Source organism: Oryzias melastigma, linkage group LG4, assembly GCF_002922805.2.
Source record: "Oryzias melastigma strain HK-1 linkage group LG4, ASM292280v2, whole genome shotgun sequence".
Taxonomy (NCBI): Eukaryota; Metazoa; Chordata; class Actinopteri; order Beloniformes; family Adrianichthyidae; genus Oryzias; species Oryzias melastigma.
The window spans coordinates 20014679-20036159 of NC_050515.1; the positions used below are offsets into that span (position 1 = coordinate 20014679).

General features: G+C 36.4%; 1 protein-coding gene across 1 annotated transcript; it reads left to right on the forward strand.

The window, feature by feature from the left end:
- The first annotated feature begins 6013 nt into the window (after positions 1 to 6013).
- On the forward strand, positions 6014 to 19630 carry LOC112150805 (regulator of G-protein signaling 5). Its single transcript, XM_024279299.2, has 5 exons — positions 6014 to 6164; positions 6578 to 6691; positions 7704 to 7765; positions 13591 to 13757; positions 17393 to 19630. Exons 1-5 carry the CDS (start codon positions 6121 to 6123, stop codon positions 17555 to 17557), a joined length of 552 nt encoding a protein of 183 aa, XP_024135067.1. The 5' UTR covers positions 6014 to 6120; the 3' UTR covers positions 17558 to 19630.
- Positions 19631 to 21481: the final 1851 nt, after the last annotated feature.

The window sequence follows — 21481 nt, forward strand, 5'->3', positions numbered from 1 at the left end:
GCTGGACACTAATCTTTCTTATATCGGAATAGAGCTGTGAAAGAAAAAAGGCTGGAGCAAGAGTTATGAGATTTACACCGCTTTAACAGTTTGCATCAAACCATTTCACAAACCCTGTTCTTGGATGTGCATCACACACCTTGTGTCAGCGTAGCATAAAAGAGATATCTGTTCAACTTAGTGGGTCTTACTTGGTTACATAAAGGTTTTTCACAACTTAAATTCCTTGGCCCTGTCCTTGGAAAAAAGCCCAAACCATTACTCTCCCACCACAATGCTTCGTTGAAATAGTAGGACTTTAAAAGAGCTTCTTATTTCAACTTATAGTATAGTCTGAGGTATACAGTATACCTATCATACAACTGATAAATCCCTGTCAATTATGTCAATTGATTTTGTTTTAATATTATATCTTTTTGGAAAAAAAAACATGCTTTTGATTACACTCTCCTCATAAATATACTTAAGCACATATGGGTGCATTTTTAAAATAGACTTAAAAAACACTGTCATTAAAGTTTCTGGCTCTGCATCAGGCTGTGTTCATAGTTTAATGATTAAAACTCTGGCACGGGTTCACTTTGATGTTTTAGTCGCTTGTGACGATCCATTCTGCAGCTTCATAATCGTCAAGCCTGCGTTATATGCCTGCAGCACAATCAGAAACAGAACCGGCACTTTCAGAAACCGTGACACCTACAAGCTGATCCCCTACATTGGCTAAATCCTTGAAATCACTAGCAAAAGTGCATACCAGGCTTATTTGGCAAGCTTTTTTTCCATTAGTTGAATGTTCTTTGGAACCCGTCACAGTTTATTTGTTCATCAGAAACACTAAACTGTGTGAAATTAGAATTTTCCAGGGCTTTTTTGGCTCATGCATCTAGATTTTCTTATCTCATGGGGTTCATCCTCATTGCAAATTTGACTGTTTACTTTCAATGTTCTGTACAGGCATTAAATCAACTAAAACTCAAGTCAGTCAATAATCCATGAATTAGAACTAAGTATTGCATGGGATCTTGATCTTTTGCTGGAAGATAAAGGCTTCTCTTCTGCTTCCCTTCATGAATGTTTGCATATTCATAGGAAAATTAAACTTTTATCTACCAAAGATATCTGACAGAACAGTTTCATATATTAAAGCAATAGCTTTCTCGCAGTTCATCAAACGTGCAAAGTGATAAATGAGGCTGTGTTTAATGGCAGTGATGAAAAGCTCATCTAGATCGAAAGAGATTATTGAATATAAAGCTGGTTTTATTAACATCTACAAAGGGTCAGAATTTTGATTGTAGTACAAATAGATGGAAATATGTGGTCCAGAAACTACTGTGGATCCAACTACACCCTCAGGTTAGAGGCATGAAACAGCCGACCAAAGCTTTCCTACAACAATAACCTCTTTTTTGCCTGTTTTTAGGCAGCAAGGCCCTCCACAGACCCACACGCTGTATTTACACACCTCCACACACTCTTAAGTACATCAGAGGACTTGTGAGCTAAGGTCAGTGAACCCAGGGAAAGTTAAAGGACCAAACGGCGGAACTATCAAAGGCCTCAAAAGCCTCTACCTCCCATCTTTCTGCAGTCTCAACACAGATCGGAAACCTCTCCCTGCTGCTTGTCAACGCTCCCCCCTGGCCTCAAATCAGCCTCCTGTCCCTAGAAACTAAAGCACAGACAGCTTCAAGGACTTTTAGACTTATGTCCTCAATCCCCTTCGAGTGCTCATGAAATACTTTGTACCCCTATCAGTCGACATTCAAAGCAAACAGATTAGAGCCATCCAGAATGTTCAACTATCCACTCCACTCCATCCGCATCAATCTGAATCACTAAGAGAAACTGGGGATGGCTTTAAGAATGCTTTTTATTGACCAGCTCTGTCCTTAGCAGTCATGGTTGCCCTCATCGCCCACAGGCAAAGAGCATAGACAGCCACATGTCATCTCCTGTCATGGTCAGTACCTGATCCTTACAAGGCTATGTGGGGATTCTGCTCCAAGTTGCCATCCATCCATCTGTCCATCCATCCATCCGGGACTTGGTCGCGGGGGCAGCAGTCCAAGCAAAGTTGCCCAGACTTCCCTCTTCCTGGTCACTTCCTCCAGCTCCTTTGGGGGGACACCGAGGCATTCCCAGGCCAACAAAGAGATGTAGTCTCTCCAGCGTGTCCTGGGTCTTTTCCAGGGCCTCCGCCCAGTGGGACATGCCACACCTCTCCAGGAAGGTGTCCAGAACCAAGTCACCATGCAAACCAATAACTGAGCCACTACCTAGCACATCAAGTTTATGATATGCAGATAAGACATTCCTGGTAGGACTCACAGTGAGTCTTTCAACAGAGATAAAGTGCATAACTTGTTTCTCAACATCAAAAAGACGAAGGAGCTGGTCATGGACAACACTACTGTGCATAGAGAATTTTCATTCACTCATCCATTTCCTGTTGAATCCCTTTTTGAGGTCACCTGGTTGCTGGAGCCTGTCCGATCTACTGTTGGGCATAGGTGGGATACACCCTTGATAGGTAGCCAGTCCATTTCAGGGATAAAAAAAATTCAATAAAAAAATTCCTGGAAGCTCACATCTCTAAGGACTTCAAATGGACAGCTTCACACTGTAGTCAAGAATGCTCAGCAGCAATGACGTTTCCTAAAAGGTAAATGGTGTATACTTAATGGTGCTTTACTCCTTGAAGACCCAAAGTTTACGTGTAAGAGTATGGACACCATTGCAAGCTTTCGCTGACTCATCAGTGACGAAAAACTTCCACCATCACCTGCACCCTGCTATCTACTGGGAAAAGACACGGAAACTTGAGAATTACGACTAACTGAGAGACGGTTCCCTAGCATTGCCACTGGAATATTGATCAGTCTTCTTGAACCCAAATAACACCCTCTTCTCAAACTCACCACCTCCATGCCTGAATTGCAATACTACCCAAATAAAGGCTTTTTCATTTTGTTTCTTTAATCTCATTAAAGAAAAAATATTTTATTAATTTATTAGTATTAAAGTTTTTGTGACACAGATGTGGAATCAAACAAGAAGTCATGAGCTTGTCATAAAACAGGGTCTACATGTCGTTTTGACAAAAATGAAGGAAAGTGTTTGTCTAAAAATGTTCTTGTTTTTCATGAACACACAACGGCACAACTGCAACCCTGAATGTTCATTTGTGTATCCTAAAAAACTTCAAACTTGTTGCTAAAAACATGTTTTCTCATGAAATCAATGTGAAAATTTAGACCTCTGAGAACGTATGAATTGAACACGTATGCCCTAAAAAAACCCTTCTTTGTAAGAATACATTGTTGGGGCAACGTGAACTACATGTCCACTGAAGGCCAGAATGAACGTTGATATATTACTGATGGTAAACATTAAGTATTGACACTACCTATGGGATTTATGCCTCATTTGAGCTGAACATTTTCCCCTTCATGTGAAACCCACATTGTTGTGAGTTAATGAATTGGGTGAAAATCATCAACTCCAAACACAAAAAACACAATAATACCAGGTTGCTAAGGAACAATACAAGGCATATACACAAATGACTTGAAAACATCCAGAATATTTATTCAGCTAGAGAGACAATTCTTAGGAAAATCAGAGAAACTTAATAGCATTACGCTAGATATACATAATAAACACAGATTTTGAATTGAAAGATAGGTCAAGGTAAATTCAAAATAAAGTTAATACATGTTGTTAATGACTATACGTTGGTCTGATCTTAAGTTAGCTTTTTAGGACCACTGTTAACCGTTTTAATAGAAGTGATGCACATAATACATAAGTATTTTTAATTCTAAGTGTTGTTAATTTGAATTTTCTTTCAATGTCAAGTATTTTTCCTCTAGCTGTCTTAAAACAAAGTAAGATTAATTAACCAAATGCAAACCAGGGGGTGACATCACTCAAGAGTCAATCCATTTCCTTATAAATTCTATGATGATGCATTTGAACCTTCATGTAGTGTGGGGTTCTCAATGAATAAATAATGTTTCAAAGGGAGGAGACCAAAAACAGTTTGCATTAAGAAACTTTAGTGTGATCGAACATATATATAACTTGAGAAAGAAAAAAAAAAAGAAAAAAAAGAAAAAAATTGCTGCCTACAAAAAAAAAAACATTTTTATACAGACTGACACATGTTGAAAACAATGTCTAAATTAGTCAGATCTTGATGAGTTTGTTCATCAGTTTTATCTCTATTGTCTGAACTCAACTCAATTTTAAACCATTGCAACTTAATTTTACCCCTGCTGTTTTATATTTCTAGTCAAATTTTTAAACATTTTGTGTGGTAAAGTTTACCTTTACGACAAGTATTTGTACTTCTTTTAGACTTTGAATACACATTTCATTTCAATTTATAAATATTATATGTTTACTCCTTTACAGTTACATCAAAATTAAAGAAGTTCTGCTGTTACAGAAAAATGCAATGTTATAGAGGAAAATATCAGGTTGAAGTGACTAATCTAGTGTCAGCTTGTTCTGTTTCTGATCATCCATCACAGATAAAATCTGGACGTGCCCTACATTTAAGCCAGGCCATGTTAAACACAAATGTAAACACTTCTCTAGCTTTTAAACCTGTTAGTGGGAGTCTGGCGTTCATTTGTGTAAGTAAATCTGACACGAGCTGCAAACCTGCAGTGATTAAAATCAGCTCTGGTCCTCTGAACCAGGAATTAAAAGTAATTATGATTCATTTAAAAATATTTATTGTCTCCTGAAAATTGACATTTCTTTTCTTGATCTAAATTGTAGAGTTTTTTAAAAATATGAGGAACTTACATGAAGCTAAAACTCACAGCTTCTTTCTGCATCTACCATATTTTCCGCAATATACAATGCACACTTAAGTTTTTTTTTTTTCAAAAAACATCGGTGTGCCTTAAATCTGGAGTGTCTTAATATACAGATTAATTCTGGTTGTGTTTAAAGATGCTCAAGCAACTTTGAGAGTAAAATGAAGCTCTGTCAAAATGTCGCCTGTCTTTTTGAGTTTGCATGTTGTTGTAAATAAGCCGACGCCGCTAACCTGTAGCAGTGTTGGACTTTTTTTTGTTTTTTTTTCTTATGTGTTACTAGCAAGATTGAGGGTTAGCATAGTCACAGTTTTGGGTGTTATTGTCAATATGCTACAATGGCTATTGTGTAGTTTTGACAAACTTATTTTAATTGTACGTGTTACGAACAGCCCTGCGACAGACTGGCGACCTGTCCAGGGTGTACCCCGCCTTCGCCCTTCAGTAGCCGGGATAGGCTCCGGCACCCCCGCAACCCCGAAAGGGAAGAAGCGGTCAAGAAAATGGATGGATGGATGGTGTTACGAACAAGGTTTGAAGTTAGCATAGTCACGGTAGCGTTTGTTTTAGTGGAATCAGTCTCTTTTTTACAAATTGCGAACAAGGTTGGGAGGTACAGGCATTGTGAACATGCTAACGCGGCTAACGTCTGTCTTTTTTCCTGTTTTTTTATGCATTATTACAAAGGTTGAAAGTTAGCTTTGTCAGAGTAATGTTTGTTTTAGCTGTATCTTGTGTTACAAACAAGGTTGTGAGTTACAGGTCTTGTAAATACGCTATTGCTTCCTATGTGCAAGTTCAAAAATAGACTATAACATTGATGGTGGGACTTATACTTCTCTATAGTGCAGAATATATTGTAGTTTAAAAAACTTAAACATGAATCTACTTTGAATGTTGTCTCTATAACTCTTTTTTTATTACTGTTGTTGTGGCAAGAAGTCAAATTTTGAAAATGTGTTTCAAATTAGACTAATAACACAATAATAACATGTAAAATGATTGACTGCTGTAAGATTAGTGTTCTAATTAAAATCATTTAAAGCCAACAACTATCTCGGACTGAAAAACCATCCTTCATCAGCCAGGCCTCTCATCTGCCGCTGCTGCTGCTCACATTCCAGTCTGATTGGCTTAGCTGCTGGCCCACAGCCCAAAGGGCGTCTGTATAAAACTCCTTCTGAGCTGAACGCCGGAGTCAGAAAGCAGAGGAAACTCACAGACTCACAGCTGGCAAGCAGGAAAACTAAAGTCACTCTTGAACATCGCAACTTGAACACTTTGGAAAATGTGTAAAGGATTAGCTGCCTTACCTCAGACCTGCCTGGAAAGGTGAGAATGATGACACTGCACTGCCTTTTACCTGTCCCGTCTGATCTGAACTTTATTTTATTTTTATTTAGAAGAAAAAAAGTGTTTTTTTTTTCAAAATGTCACAATTTACTGTAGTTTGAGTCAAATAAGTGTATTTCTCTATTATGATTTATTACGAGTTTTAATTTAAATTTAATTTTTTTTTTTCTTTAAATTTTTACAGTTTACATGCTGATTGTTCAGGTATTGACAAACACATGAAATTAAACCTGTAGACATAAAAAGAAAATATTTAAGAACGATTTGTTTTTTAAGGTAGTCCTTTCAAAATAAAAGTATTCAAAAACTTTGAATTCTGTCTATCTTATTTTGAAAAGACACAGAAGCTCAAATTGATTTTAAGATGAACAAAAGTTTTGCTTTCCATCCAGGGCTAAAGAGATCAAGACAAAATTGGGAGTCTTTCTGAACAAGCCAGAAAATGCCATCGACCTCATCATCCCCTACCCGGAGAAGACTGAGAAGAAGCCGGAGAAACTGCAGAAGTGAGTGTTTCATCCACAGAGATTAATGATCAGACAAGCAAAGGTGAAGTGGTAGAATTGAGCCGGGGGAAAGATCAAAGTAGCCGAGTGGCCTCCACAGAGGAACAACAGGCATCTTTAAAAGACCGCCTGGAGGGGCATTTTTCTTAAGGATATTAAACACTCACCTTCGAGTCACCCCTCACTTGTTGGAGAGTAAAAAGAGCTCAAGCTGAGGCGGTGCTATTTGTTTTTCTTGTTTTCAAGATCTTTTTTGTGTAGTTTGGCTCAACAGCAGGTCCCAGGAGCTGAAGCGCTCCCACCCGCAGCGCCAAATCACATCATGATACCTGTAAATGTGGAAACTTGAGGTGTTGATCCTGTAAAAAAAAAAAAACCACAATTAAAAAGTATTTAAAAACTTTTTATTTTATTGATGAAAAATGTAAAAAAAAAAAAGAAGAAAAAATTAATGACACCTTGTTCAGGTGAGTGAAATTCCTTTTTATGACTGATTTTTAGATTAAATCAGTGATGGAGCAAGAACATTTGGGGAGTGAGAGGCCTTTTAAAAGATAACAAATACACATTTCAAATTGTGTTAAAATAATTTTTTAAACAAGTTTTCCAAAAATAAGAATTTTCTCTTGCAAATTTTCTCTTCTCAAATCATGTGAGGGGCTAAAGAGTTCAGTTAAAAAATAGTTATTTCGCAATTAATAAAAAAAAAAAAAACTTGTTTAGATGATTTCTTAATATTTGACAATAATTTTTTGAAGGGTAGCTGCCACCCCAAGCCCCTCCCCCCTTAGCTCCACCCATGGATAAAATAAAAATAGAAGCTTTCAAATCAATAGAAAATTAAAAAAAAATGAATCAAAATTGAATTTATGAGAAAGTTATGGCTTTTTCCTTGATGATTTCCTGTATCACCCCTTCACCTGCTTGTCTTCTGTTCAGCAACACATATTTATGGTCCAAATAATAGCAACGTTTTAAAGATGATGAATCTTTGTGTTTTGTTTTTGTGTAGGCCTATCCCTGAGGAGGCTGCTCAGTGGCGTGAGAGTCTGGACCGGGTTCTGAATAACAGCTGTAGGTCTTTCTCTCTTTTTTTACTTCCATGCACTTGCTCAGTGTTCTTCCAAAAACCACAAACCATCCGTTCCTAAAGGAGCTCAAAAATTCAGCCTGAAAAAAATAAAAACCTTTTATTCTGATTGGAAGTGACGTGAGTCAACATAAAACATTTAGTTCGATCATCTTTCTCAGCTTTAGAACTTTAAATGTGCAACTTTAGATGACTAAGCCTTTTGGGAAGAGTTTTGGTAAACCTCCCTGTATGGTGGTAACCAATGAGTGTTCACGACTTCATCCTTTGTTTTTCAAATCTGCACACATGTTCATGTTGTTCCTTTTTTGATTTTTTTTTCTTTTTTTTGATGGCTGGTCTGATTGCATGGAACATCAGCTGCTGGGAAGACTGCCAGCAGCCTTGAATACTTTCTGATTGTGAATAATCTTTCTCACTGTACATTGATGGACTCCAAATTGTTTGGACATGGCCCCACAGCCTTTCTCAGATTAATGGACATCCACAGTGATGCTCATGTTTTTTTCTGCCTGGCATAAAAAGCTCTGCTTTTATGGAGCTGGTATGTGAGCAGCAGGGCATCATTGGTAAGCCTATAGGCAATGAGAAAACAGTTGTTTGAAAGTTGCCATTTATTAAAGTTTTTTTTCTTTTACCAGGTAAAAACCAAACGATTTATTTTATTCCAGAAAAAAAAAACCTAAAAAAGTGAATTTATTCATGTAAATGTGTATCTCATCCTGTATTCATCCTTATCCTTTGAGCAGTCATCTAATACTACATTCAAGAACCATTTTGTCATCTGCAAAAAGCCACAGAACGCCAATATAGAGTCTCTGGGGCTTTTTCTGTAGATCTGTGATTGATTCAAAAGCACCACATCCACCGTCATTATGTCATACAGTCTGAAGCTGCGGTGTTCATCCTGCTAGCAGTATAAGTGTCAGATGGGAACTCGAGCCTTTCCGAACGCCTGCTGTCTGCCTGTTATGCTACCTACACACAGGCATCGTGACAAACTGTCTTCACACTGGACAAGCAGGGAGGGGCTTCTTTTTTTTTTATTTTCAGCTCAAGTTTTTATTGAGTTTTAACTTACCAAATAACATTACAAAAGTAACATATATGGCATTTTACAGGACAGGTTCATGAAACAAGACAAAAAAATAAATAAATAATAAAGAAGGGCAGAGCAAAATAAAAAAAAAGAACAAAACAAAGCAGTGTACTATTTTAAATCAGAATATTATATAAAGGCAAAAACGAGTAAATTTTAAACATGACAAGTTAGAAATAAATAGCAAATGGTATATGTTGGAAGCATTCACCTTGTTGGTCGTATACAATAATATGGGACCAGAAAGAGTCACAAATTAACACTGTGGTAGGGTCTCCACTTTTTTAATTTGTTTAACATACATTCATACGATGCCATTTTTGTCATCGTATTTATCCACACTTTGATCTGTGAAATTTGTGGGGTATTCCAGTGTCTGAGAATAACCCTGGCTGTCACCATCAGGACGGAAAATTTCCCATCTGGTATATCCGTCATCTTGTCTCTATCCCCCAAAAAGCATAAACTTGGACAGTGTGGTACAATTTTTCCCAACCAATCACTGAGTATGTCTAGTACCTTTAACCAAAAACGGTCAACAAATGAGCATTCCCATAAACAATGTATAAAGGTGCCAGCATTGCCTCTTTTTTTTATTTTTTATTTATTTTCTTCTACTTACTAGCGCATGTCCGCCACTTACAGTTGGAAGAGGCTTGGTGTGAAATGTCTAAATGGTGCAAATATCGCAAATCTTTTTCTTTCACAGCTCTATTCCGATATATGAATAGTGTCATAACTTTGTCAAGGCACAAACTGCAATTATTAATTGTCCCACTATGGTCAAATTTGAAATGTTAATTAAAGCGGACGTCACCACCAAATCAGAGTTCTTGATTGATCAAAGTTTGATCTTGTTTGACTAACAACACGCATTTAATGTCGTAGAAACTTGCATATCAGTGCGTGAACATGAACATTTAAATATGGAAACTCAAAACATGCATTTATAAGCATTTAGCTATACTTTTTATTAGAAGTGAAGTTTAAACAGGTACAGCTGACCCAGTGCGTTTGAGATTTTTGTAAAACCTGCCACATTAAATGTTTATGTTCAGGGTTTCCCTTTTTCATAATAAAATGTACTTTTTCCACCGAAAAATGTAAAAGTGAAAGCTTGGGTCTTAAAAAAGATTTGTTTTTTCAACAGCTGTTGATTTAATAATATTTACGACGGTGTATTAGAGCCACCAAAAAAAAATTAAAAACACGTGTTACAAAATTATTTGGGGTAACTTTACGACTTTTAACCTTGTGACTTTACAACTTTAAATCTTGCAAATTTACTACTTTTAACATCGTAAATTTAAAACTTTTAATCTCATAAATTTATGACTTTTAAACTTGTAAATTTACAACATTTAATCTCTTAAATCACAACTTTCAATCTTACAAAATTTACGATTTTAAATTTCACAATTTTACTAATTTAAATCTTGTAAATTTACAACATTTTATCTAGTAAATTTACGAGAAAAAGTCATACATTTAGCCTATGACTTTCAAAGTCATAAAAAAACATGTTTATTCTTGTAGTTTAACAGTTATGACTTTTTTCTTGTAAATTTACAAGATTTAAAGTAAAAATAATTTTGTTTGTAAACTTGCCCTAATGCTGTCTTAATATTAAAAATGTGTATAGCAAAAAACAGTGTTTATTATAGACTAAGACATAATGTCACACAAAATATTGCCTTATCAATACATTTTTGCAAAAGCAAACAAGTGTCAGTCTAGTAGAGTACAGTATGTTAAAGGTTTTTCTAAATTAGAGAATTTGCTAAAAAAAAAAAAATGCTAAAAATATTACTGGAAACAGGCCAAAAACATGGAGTCTGGACTTTTTGTTTGGTTTTCATACCTGAAATGACCCTGCAAGGCTAATCTTAACTCTTAAAACTGTCATTTTTTAGAAAAAAAATGTTTTATTAAAAATAAGGAGTAATAATATCTTAAGAGAATTTGACTTGTCTAAGAGAAACTGGTGTTTCCCTATTTGAAGCCTTACAACATCACATTTCTGAAAAAAAAAAAAAAAAAAAAAAAAAAAACTGTACGAAATCGACTTTCTTGACCTTTTTTGCATCTGTGTGGCCCCCCAACAGGATGCAGGAAAGACTGATGATTAACAGTGATTGTTAATAGTATTTAGCTCCACTCTGCTAATAAGTGACTTATGTCACGGCGGTGTATGTAGATGCACACACAGCTGTCAGTGAGCAGCTGCTTTATGTTCCCAGAGAAGCCTCTTCTCTGCAGAGCTCAGTGGGTGGCAAAAGACCTTCCTAAGTAGCTCCTTCAGCATCAGCGGACATGTTTGTCTTGTCTCTGCGTGCTTTAATTAATGCTTGTATGCATCTGTGTGTGCACACCGACCCGTAAAGGTTACGTGTTGTGGTAACAGCTCCAGGGCAAAGTCTAAATGGTTCCACCTAGGCTGATTTATAGCTCTGCTGCTGCTAAAATTGGATTTTGAGATTTTGGATAAACTGTTTTCTTTAGAACTTCTGCAAATTCTCTCTAAAGCCTCAGTTTATTAAAGTTCCACTCCGATCATCTCTTGATCTATGGTAAAATCGTTCCTAGTATTTTTTTTTAGTGATTATGATTAGCCAAAAAAATATAGTTTTCTAAACTTTCTAAAGTTTCTGCATATGGTGCCCAAAGTTTATTCGATATTTGCCTCCTCATCACCCATTTGTTTACACTCTTTCCTGGTAGTTTAAATCCCCTCACACCCAAAACCTAACAACCAGTACAACAAAACTGGTGAGCAATAACATAGCTATCCAGCTGTACAGATTCAAGCTCAGACAAGGAAAATGAAGACATACATGGATCTATTTGTCTACAAGCGCATGCATCAGAATGGAGCTGAGCAGGGAGCTTGTGACTTGCTGAAGTAGCTTCAACGTCACAACTACAAGCTTTTTCCAACTGCATTATTTCATCTGAATCACCACAAAAGCCTTGTCTCCACTGAGCGCTCCGGTACGGCCCGGTCTGGGAGTTTGAGCGTTTAAATTAACCCATTAAACAGTACTGACCCATACCTTTTGGTGACCCCTATCTTTTGTAGGTCCATTGAAAAGTGCAATGGAGTGATGTGGGCGGAGCCGCTGTAGCCACCTGTTGATTGGCAGAAAGTTATGACGACATTAAAAAATGCGAATATAGTGCTCATTTAAGCTAAAGTTTGTTAGCATTCGGGTTTTTTCATTTTCCTGTGTTCTCTTTTGTAAACATTAGCAAAGCCTAGTCTGCTGTGGAAATTAGTGACAGTGACAGTGACAGTGACAGTGTGATACAGGGTTAGCTAGCAGCACGCTAGCGGTCTACACCACGCTTGAGCCACGAAAACAAACTGGTCGGTAGAAGCAAGGCTTAATTAACTGGACTGTACTGTTCCACTCATAACTGGACCGGACCGAACTTCTCAGTGGAAACAAAACTAATGTGAATAAAGAAATATTCAGAATGCAATTTTTAAGCTTAAAATACTTAAGAACATGTTCAAAACCTAATTTTCATTGGAGTGGGTCTTTAATACTGGAAACTGCCCCCACTTATAATATAACAAATTACATTAAGTGACGCACATTTATGTTTTCATGACAGACATTTATGTTTTTTTTTATTTTATTTTAGTTGAAATGTGAAACCACAGACATGAATATGTGCCCAAAACATTTGAGCATAAAAGTGTGTGAATGAGTGTTTTCTTTTTGTGTGTCCCTGTACTAAAGGTTTGCTGAAAAAAAAAACAACAACTTGAGCTTGATTACCGCTACATGCTATTTTGATCCAGGCTAGCCCATTTAGATGGAAGATAAAGCCTGAAGCCAGAGCAGAGCGCTTATCATCTGCAGCACATGCTTTTCAGACAATTGCAGCTCTCACAAGCATTGTGTTAAACTACAATGCTCCTGACTGAAGTGAGTGGTGGCTTTTGTTGTTGTGTTTAAGCACTTTTCATTGAAAGTTTTTGTCTTTTTTCTTATATTTATTTGAAATGCAAAATTTCTTCCAAAAAATTAGTGTTTTTAAAAAGCTTGTTTCGTTTTGATTCGTTTTCTATTCAAAGCATTGTTATGCTTCTTATTAAAAAAGAAAGAAAGAGAGGAAAAGAATGACATGGTATGCGCTCACATTTTCTACAGCAACAATCTTCTGTAATTTAGTCCTCAGTTTAGAAAGAGTTTCCACTACTTTACCTCTGAAAATCACACGCAACCTTTTCAAACAAGAGCCGTGCAACGACGCCAGGTCCATAAATCAATTGAAGGCCGTCTTGGTGTCTTGTTATGTAAATGTTTCGCCGCTCAAACCTGACTCAACTGTAATGGAAAAATGCTCGTGCTGACATTCAGTTTCTGGCATTTGTGAGGCAGTAGAGCCAACCCAAACGACACAGTGAAATGTTTTATAGAAGTTTGGTTTGTGACTTACATGTTGTCCTCTTGTGGGAAGGAAAAAGTGTGGGTGTATTAGAGCTATTTTTATAAACCGAAATTGTCATTTCATGTATTTATTGTGGCAATTTAGTGGTGGAAAGATGATGTAGTACTTTTTTCATAAATAAACTTGTTTCAACAAAATGAAAGCAGGTTTGTGCATAAAGAGGAAATGTGTTTCTTGATGCTGCACTTGTGGTGTTTGCAACTGCAGAAATATAAATTCTCTGAAACATTTCTCCCTCTTACTTTTTAGATGGTCTGGCAGCTTTCCGCAGCTACCTGCAGTCTGAGTTCAGTGATGAGAACATCGAGTTCTGGATGGCCTGTGAGGACTTCAAGAAGACCAAGAACCCAGTGAAAATGGCAGCCAAGGCCAAGAAGATCTATGAGGATTTCATCCAGTCTGAGGGACCCAGAGAGGTCAGATACTTCTGTCATTTAGTCTTTTGTTCAAATCGATTCCATTAACGGTGTTTGTACACAGTTGAGTAGACACACTTCCAAAGGGAATGCCTAAACAAACAGCTTTGAAGGGCTCCATTTGCGTCATGCTTGAATGGACTGTCAAACCATCAGACGTTGACAACATTGGTTCATTTCAGCGAAGAACCCCAGTTCCAAAGAAAATGAGTTCTAACCAGAAAAAAGAGGAAAAATTATTGTTATCACCAATCCTTTAAAGCAGTGGTCCCCAGCCTTTTTCAAGCCACAGTTTACTGTCAGACAGTATTTTCATGGACTGGCCTGTACAAGGCTGAAATAGGTGTCTAATATTTTTTTTTAGCTTTTGAGTTTTCCTAAAATATTCAGGGTAAAGCTTATCTTTATCCTCTGTAAAATAACTGCAGTTGGTTTCAAATGTATTTTTAAACTAGATTTCATGTAGGAATCATTAAAATGTGATGTGATAAAGATTTTCCCCCTAACCCATAACTGTTAAAGTGGAAGCTAAAAAATCAGACGACAGCTTCAGCGTCGTTCAACTTTTAAGGTGGGACGGATGAAAAAAAAAAGTAACTAAAACTGTTCTTAGTTCAATTTCATTGTAATTATGAAATTAAATTAGCATCGACCTCGTAACGTTAGACACCCAGTTGCTGAAAAATTATGCATTATTTTTATGGGAATAACTGTCGCAATAAATCCATATTTGGAGTAAAGACTCCTGGTTTTTGTCTGTTAAATGCAGCTTCCTTTTATTTTGTAGTCAAAGACTCTTCTGTTTCCTCACTGCCTTTTTCTGCGAAAGAAACGTTCCAGATATGTTTGTTTTTGGCTAACTTTCCGAGCTTGGAGATTTTAATTTAGCAGTAGGTGTTGCCACTTTAAGAAAGTAACAGATGAATTTTCAACATGCGAGGGAGCGACTCGACATGTGTCAAGAATGTGTTGGGCAAAATCCAGAAACAAAAAAAAAAATGGAAAAATGTAGGCCTGTACAATAAATCGCAAGTTTACCATTATCGCGATATCAGCCCGTGTGATATGCGTATATCGCAAAAGACAGCGTAAACTGCAATAAATGGTTACCTCAAATGTTTACGCACATGCTGAAAAAAAAATCATGGCACCTTAAAGTATTTAACAAATCAAATAAAGCCTGTTACACATTTGACCAATCGGATTAACCCCCTTCAGGTCCTTGACCAATCAATGGAACCCTTTTATGTCAGATTGCCACCTCTCATTTAGATGAGCACCATTTGGAGTTTAATGTCATGGTGACTTTTTTATTATTAAAACTGTTGCAGTGAAATGAAAATGATGTATTAGTTGTTTTTGCTATCTGTTAATGTATTGCAAGTCATATCATCATCGCAATATTGATCGCTAATATCGCACATCGCTAATTTACCTTATTGATGCCACATCAAGAAAATGATCTCTGGTGCTGGTCTGGTATGTATATGTAGAAGTTCCTGATTAAAACTTTTTTTTTTTTTTTCAAAAGGGTTTACAAAGGATTTTCACAAGTTTAAAGACACTTTTGTCCATCACAGCTATAAAAACTCCACATTTTGCAGATGATGTGATCCTTTCTTAAAGTTAGAACATTTAGTGAGATTTCTCTGCTTTAATTGCGAGCCGTCCTATCAGAAAAAGATCAGACTGTCGTCCTCAGGCCTGGAAATAACTGCTACCTTAGGTGAAGAGTTGAAAGGTCTTTGTTTTCTCTGTGTGTGAAGGAGGAGGGAATCGTGGGGACATGTTTGGTCTATGTCAGGGTTGCTAAGGTTCATGCAATAAGTTTTGATTTAGCAGCTGTTATAAGGCTTTGGTTTGGAGCTCAGGATAATGACAAGAGGATCAGAAAAGCCGAGTCAATAAATGAGCATTTAGTCATTTGAAAAAACATCTAAGAGCAACCTCTCTGCAGGAAGTGGAACTAGCTGATGTGGTCCGAATGTGTGGTTGGAAAACCTCCTACACACCTTGTAGCACAAGACTAGTCTAATGGAAACAGGCCTCAGGGCTGGTCCAGGAATAGTTTATCTGCTGGCTGCCCTCTTGAACACCCCCTCCACGACCTCATCAGAGATAAGCTTAAGAAAGTGGTTTGGAGTGAGGAAGATCAGGGCATCTTTGCTCAGACCTGGAAAAGTCAAAGATTTAAGACGGATGGGATCCTAATATAAATGTTCACTTTTGAAATGTTTATTTCCATGCTGCAACAATGAAGCCAAAGAAAACGTCAGTGGAGGATTACACATAATGGAACAGTAAAGCAAAGGAATTGTTGCTGACTTTGACATAAATATTCATGCTTTATGTGTTTCACCTGCTTTATATTCTACCATAAACAAGTCCAACCTCTGGCATCCATTCCAAATATTTATATCTTTTATCTTCATTATTTGACACGTTGTACAAACATTGACTTTGATCAATAAACTGTAGGTTTGAGCCAAAATAAATTAAAAAAAAGTATTTGAATACTCTTTTTTGCTTGGAGGCTTTAAATAATGTGTAAAACTTTAAAACACCAATTCCAGCAGCCAGTTTACAGATGATAAAAATATACACTTGAGGGAAATGTATACACAACTCTTTATTACACTGCATTACCATCCAGATATATTTTATACTTTAATGTCTACAAGGGGTTTGGACTTAAAATTGAGTTTATTTGAAAATATTTTTAGCTTTGTAACCCCCCACCACCTCCACCAGCACAAAAAAATAAATAAATAAATAAAGCTATCACTTGGTTATATGCTTCACAAATAACTCAGAGATAGCAAGGATTGTTTCAACACGGTGCAAAAAACTATGTATTAAAACTGAAATACTCATTAATTAATAGTATAATAATCAGCTGGATTTTGATTAACTCTGAATTGCGCAAACTGGATTTTCGATAATAAATTCTCTTAATGGAAACGCCACAATTTCGAAAAGAAAACTTGCATTTATTGAAAAAAAAAACGTTTTTGAGCATAGAGGAGGTGGCTTCTGGGGCATATCGAAATGGACATTTTTTTGCAATACTCCAATGGAAACACTTTTTTCTAAAATTAAATCTGCTTCTTTGAAGGAAGTGCCTGTCCTGAGTGCTGCACAGCGGGCAACATCCAACAGCTCATTAGCTAACATGTAAAATCACCAACAAAGATTTCCACGTCGCTTCATTCATACTCACTCTTGCGGCTTGCTGCCTGAATAAGACGCAAAAGTCTCCTTTGACAGGCAAAGATCCAGTTTCTTAGAACGTTTCATCGAAAAAGTAAAACCATCTTATCTCCCAGCATTCTCACTGGGCTGGCCTGTATTAACAGTTTTAAATGCCATCTTTTTATAAATTCTGCATTTAACTTTTTCCTGATATTTAACAATTTCCTTAAATATTTGCTCATTTTGACCATTAGAATTGATGTTTTCTTACCAGATTCCAGTTATTGTGATTTTCACTTTTTTGCAATAAATATTTTATGAATTCTTGTTTAAATTATTTTTTGTGACATAATTACTATTTCACATCCATCTTTTTCACGTGTTTGTTGTTCATTAGATCGTCCCGCTTCTATTTAATCAAATGGGATTTTTCCTCTCTGCAGGTGAACATCGATCACTTCACCAAGGATGTGACCCTGAGGAATCTGGTGGATCTCTCCCCGTCAACCTTTGACCTGGCTCAGAAGAGGATTTTCGCCCTGATGGAAAAAGACTCCTTCGCTCGCTTCCTCCGCTCTGAGCAGTACCAGGAGCTCCTGGTCAACTAAGCCAAACATGAATCTGAGGAGCTTGGGTGGGGAGGTTGGGGTTGTTTCAATCAGCAGTTTTTATTTTTCATTATCGTTCATCCAAGACAATCAGAAAGAAATTGAAACCCCTTCAATAAACTTGTAATGGAATCCGAACACCTCAAGGGCCTTTTTTTTTCAATAAAATTGTTTTAAATTTCAAACAAGATCAGTAAAAATGTAGAACTGCCTTTTGAAATGTCCCAGTCTCCTCACCTGACTTGAAAGTTCCTGGAGTGCCAGCAAAATTAGGTCCATTGAGAAAATCTAAAGTCAAATTTTGAATTTCTAAACTGCTTTGAAACATGTTAAATTCAAAGATAACAGAAAGTTTCTTTGAAAATTTCCAAATGTATCGACTGTGTTTCAACAATCTGATTTGAAAAGAAAAATTGGCAGAAAAATAATGTTTGTGTGAACATCAAACCCTTTAAAAATTGGAAAAAAATTGTTGTTTTCACTTACTAAACACTGCAAAAAAATTAACATCTTAAAGTTAATGTTTTATTGGTCTGCCAATAAAAAAGAGAAGCATTTTGAGATTTTCTTGGATTGTAAAAAAGTAAACCGTCACACACCGTATGCAGTCCGTTTTTGCTCACATACTTAAAATAGCTCCAATTCGAGGCTGCCTCCGCCATAAATCTTCCCCTTCGCACACACAAGCCATTAAATTTGATCACATTTACATAAATCTTAGTACTGATATATGTCTGAACACGGACATCCAGAGCTCAAGATAGATGGAGTTTTTCCACAATAAAACATGCGATTTGAAGGTTCACCTTAAATGGCTGAATCTTCCTCAGACAAAGCACAGTTGGCGGTTGCGTTGTCATCCAGCAAAACTCCACATAGGAGATTTGCGTTTTTTTCTTCTTCTTTATTAACAAGAAAACACCAGCAATACCTGAGATTGATATACTTTGACTACACAGATTAATGTCAGGAGTTATTTTTTCTGCTGCACAAAAATAGTCTCATGGTGCAACACTGTATTTCTAACGATCGTCACGTAACTGTTCGTACCAATCTCTCACACTCGCACAACAGCACTCTTTGGACTTGGATCAAACCCCACCTTTTTTCGGGTTGTGATCCTTCCTGTGGGAGCCATCCCTTCAGAACAGTGCTGACTAGTTGGCTCAGCGGTGCAGCTCCTTGGCTGCCACTGCGCTGCACGTTGCTAAGATGGGAAAACAAAGTAGGAGGGAATCTCAGAAGAAGTTGTAAACAGAGCAGGAGCTTTATACAAAGATGGCTCTATTTTTTTCTTTTTTTTTTCCCATGTGATAATAACAAAGATGTATATGTGCGCACGCCGAGATCCTGAAAAGCTTCAGATGAAAATATGGGAAGAAAGAACTTGGACGGCTCTGGCACTTGACATTTCCCATTAGAGCAGTGACTCTGACATTTAATGACTAATCATCCAGCAGATCGTTTTTTTTTTCTTTCAAAGATTTCTGGTGAATGTCTTCAACCAAAGAAGGTTATTTAACCCTTTATAATGTCAGCAATATTAACCAGCATATGTTTGACAGAAGAAAAGCCAGATGGAGTACTTTAAGTTGGTATACTATGTTGAAATGTCACTATAGTTGTACTTAGAATGTAGCAATGTGATTTTATTTACTCCTATTTTAACCAGCACGAATATTATCGACATATTCAGCGGTTTAAGTCCTTATTGTTCTCCAAAATACACATATTTCATTCAACATACTTTCTGGAAAAACATTCTTGTTGTGGCACAGATTGAGCACTCTGGTGTCATAAACTAAGATAAAAAAAAAAAAAAAAACACAACAAAAATATCCCAACATTGTCAATAAGGGCTTTAACAACACTGGATATGCATTATGAATGTAGCCTTGCATGTACGTCTTGAAGTGGATCACATAAAAATATATATATGCATAAAATTCCTGAAGATGTATTTATTTATACATATGTGTAAATACATTCTAAGTTATAATTCAATGGAAGCCATGACTTTAACGTGGCACCGACTCAGGTCTTTTCACTGTTTATAAAGGACGACACACCTGACCACCTATTGTCACTTTGTTTTTCTTCAGTAGACCATCAAGTTTGAGTTCAGACACTCACTATGACCCTATTCCTACTGTTGGAAGGATCGTTAAGCGTGTTGCAAGCCTGGACAGGAAGCGTCTTTGATGGACAATCTCATCAGGCTCACAAAGCCATTTGACTAATTGGTAATAGAGAGTGCCAAATGGTGGCATAATCCAAGTTATTATTTTTTTATATCTCTAAGGGTTTACTGCATGTGAGAGCAAAGTTCCCATGGTCTGCTCACACAGCCTGTTTTAGCTCCACATTACACCAAATTTGTTTTAACACCAACACATGACTTCCTGTTTGAAGCTTTGTTCAAAATAAAAGTTGTTACAGCCAGGTCAGTTTACCTAAACATTACCTTAAAGTAGGTGACTTCTTGCATGCAAAAGGCTAAAATATGTCAGTCGATGATATGTCTTTTTTTTTTTTTTTTTAATCATAGAAGCTCTTTTTTTTGCAAGGCCTTGTGAAGAACAAGATCATTTTTCAGCTAAACTCACCACTGAAAGAATGCTTTTACTACTACAGTGTTATTAGCAGGAACTGCATTCTAAAAATAATCTGTAATAGACATAATCAATCAATTGTAATTTTTGCAAAAACTAAGGCTCACTACACTTTTATACACTTTTCTCAGACAAACATGAACATTTTCACACTGATCTGCGTTTTTTTAACTCTCAAAGAAGTCCATCACTTCAGTTATATTTCAATTGATCAAAGATTTATATAAATTTGGTAAACTGAACACTGTCTGTATAAAAGAAACGCTTTGGACGTGATTAATTGACAATGGTGTATACCCAATGACAAATAAACAGTATACTTGAAAGCAACACAAATGTGTTAATACTAATGATAACATGAGAGTATAGCACCAGTGGAACATCAAGTTTAGGACATACTAGGATAGTATCCCACGGTCTGTAACAAAATACAGAAATTCAATTTAGTTCAGAAAATACAAAAAAAAAAAAAAGGATCTCAGGTTTTTGAAAATTCGTCAAACAATAGCACAAGTTGCAGATTGTCAAAAATGAATTGAATAAATCTAGAGCCATCCTCAGAAAGTCTGACAATTATGAGTTTGTGATAATTTGGTGATGAATCAAGCTGATCAGGAACGTATTATCAACCAGAATGAAAATATCAAAATGTTGTCACATGACTTTGAAACTACAATAGATGTGTTGGATATAATTACACACCTTTTATAACGTTAATAGTTGAAAACTGGACTTTGCCAAAAATGCCAAAAAATGTGGAAAATAAAAAGTGACCAAAAAATAAATAAAAAATAAAAAAAATAGCCCCACAATGGTTTTACAATTTTTCATGCTTTTGCATTTTTTAATAATAATTGCCTTTCAGGGGCACTAGCATATAAAATGTATTTATAAACTTTTTATAATTTGTACAATCATCACAAAACTCCCTAAGACTGACACAAGAAAACATTGATAAGGTTCCTGGTCCTTGCTTTCTTTTTACAAGTAAAACTATTTTTTTATTCACCAAACTTCATAAAAGCAAGAAGGAAATTCTTTACATTTTTTTAAAGAAAAAAACATCCAAAATGCATTTCCTCTGAGGTATTCTGTATTTAAATAAAAGTGTCCTAAAGTAATAAGTCTAGATAGTACGCAACAGAGACGTCAACGATGACTGAGGAGACGAGCGGAAGCAGATGCAGACGATGAGCCGATTGCCAAAACAAACACTGTCACTAGTCTGTAAAAAAGCATCCATTACTACCAGGCTTCTTAGAAATAATGGAAAAGGTCACATCCCTTCAGCCCCTCAAGGGGGTTAGTGACA

What these genes read in the sequence shown, in the direction of transcription:
- LOC112150805 (XM_024279299.2), top strand. Translation starts at nt 6,121, where the DNA reads ATGTGTAAAGGATTAGCTGCCTTACCTCAGACCTGCCTGGAAAG. An exon ending in CCTCAGACCTGCCTGGAAAG is followed by an intron (nt 6,165 to 6,577) that starts GTGAGAATGATG and finishes CTTTCCATCCAG; the next exon opens with GGCTAAAGAGATCAAGACAA. An exon ending in AAGCCGGAGAAACTGCAGAA is followed by an intron (nt 6,692 to 7,703) that starts GTGAGTGTTTCA and finishes GTTTTTGTGTAG; the next exon opens with GCCTATCCCTGAGGAGGCTG.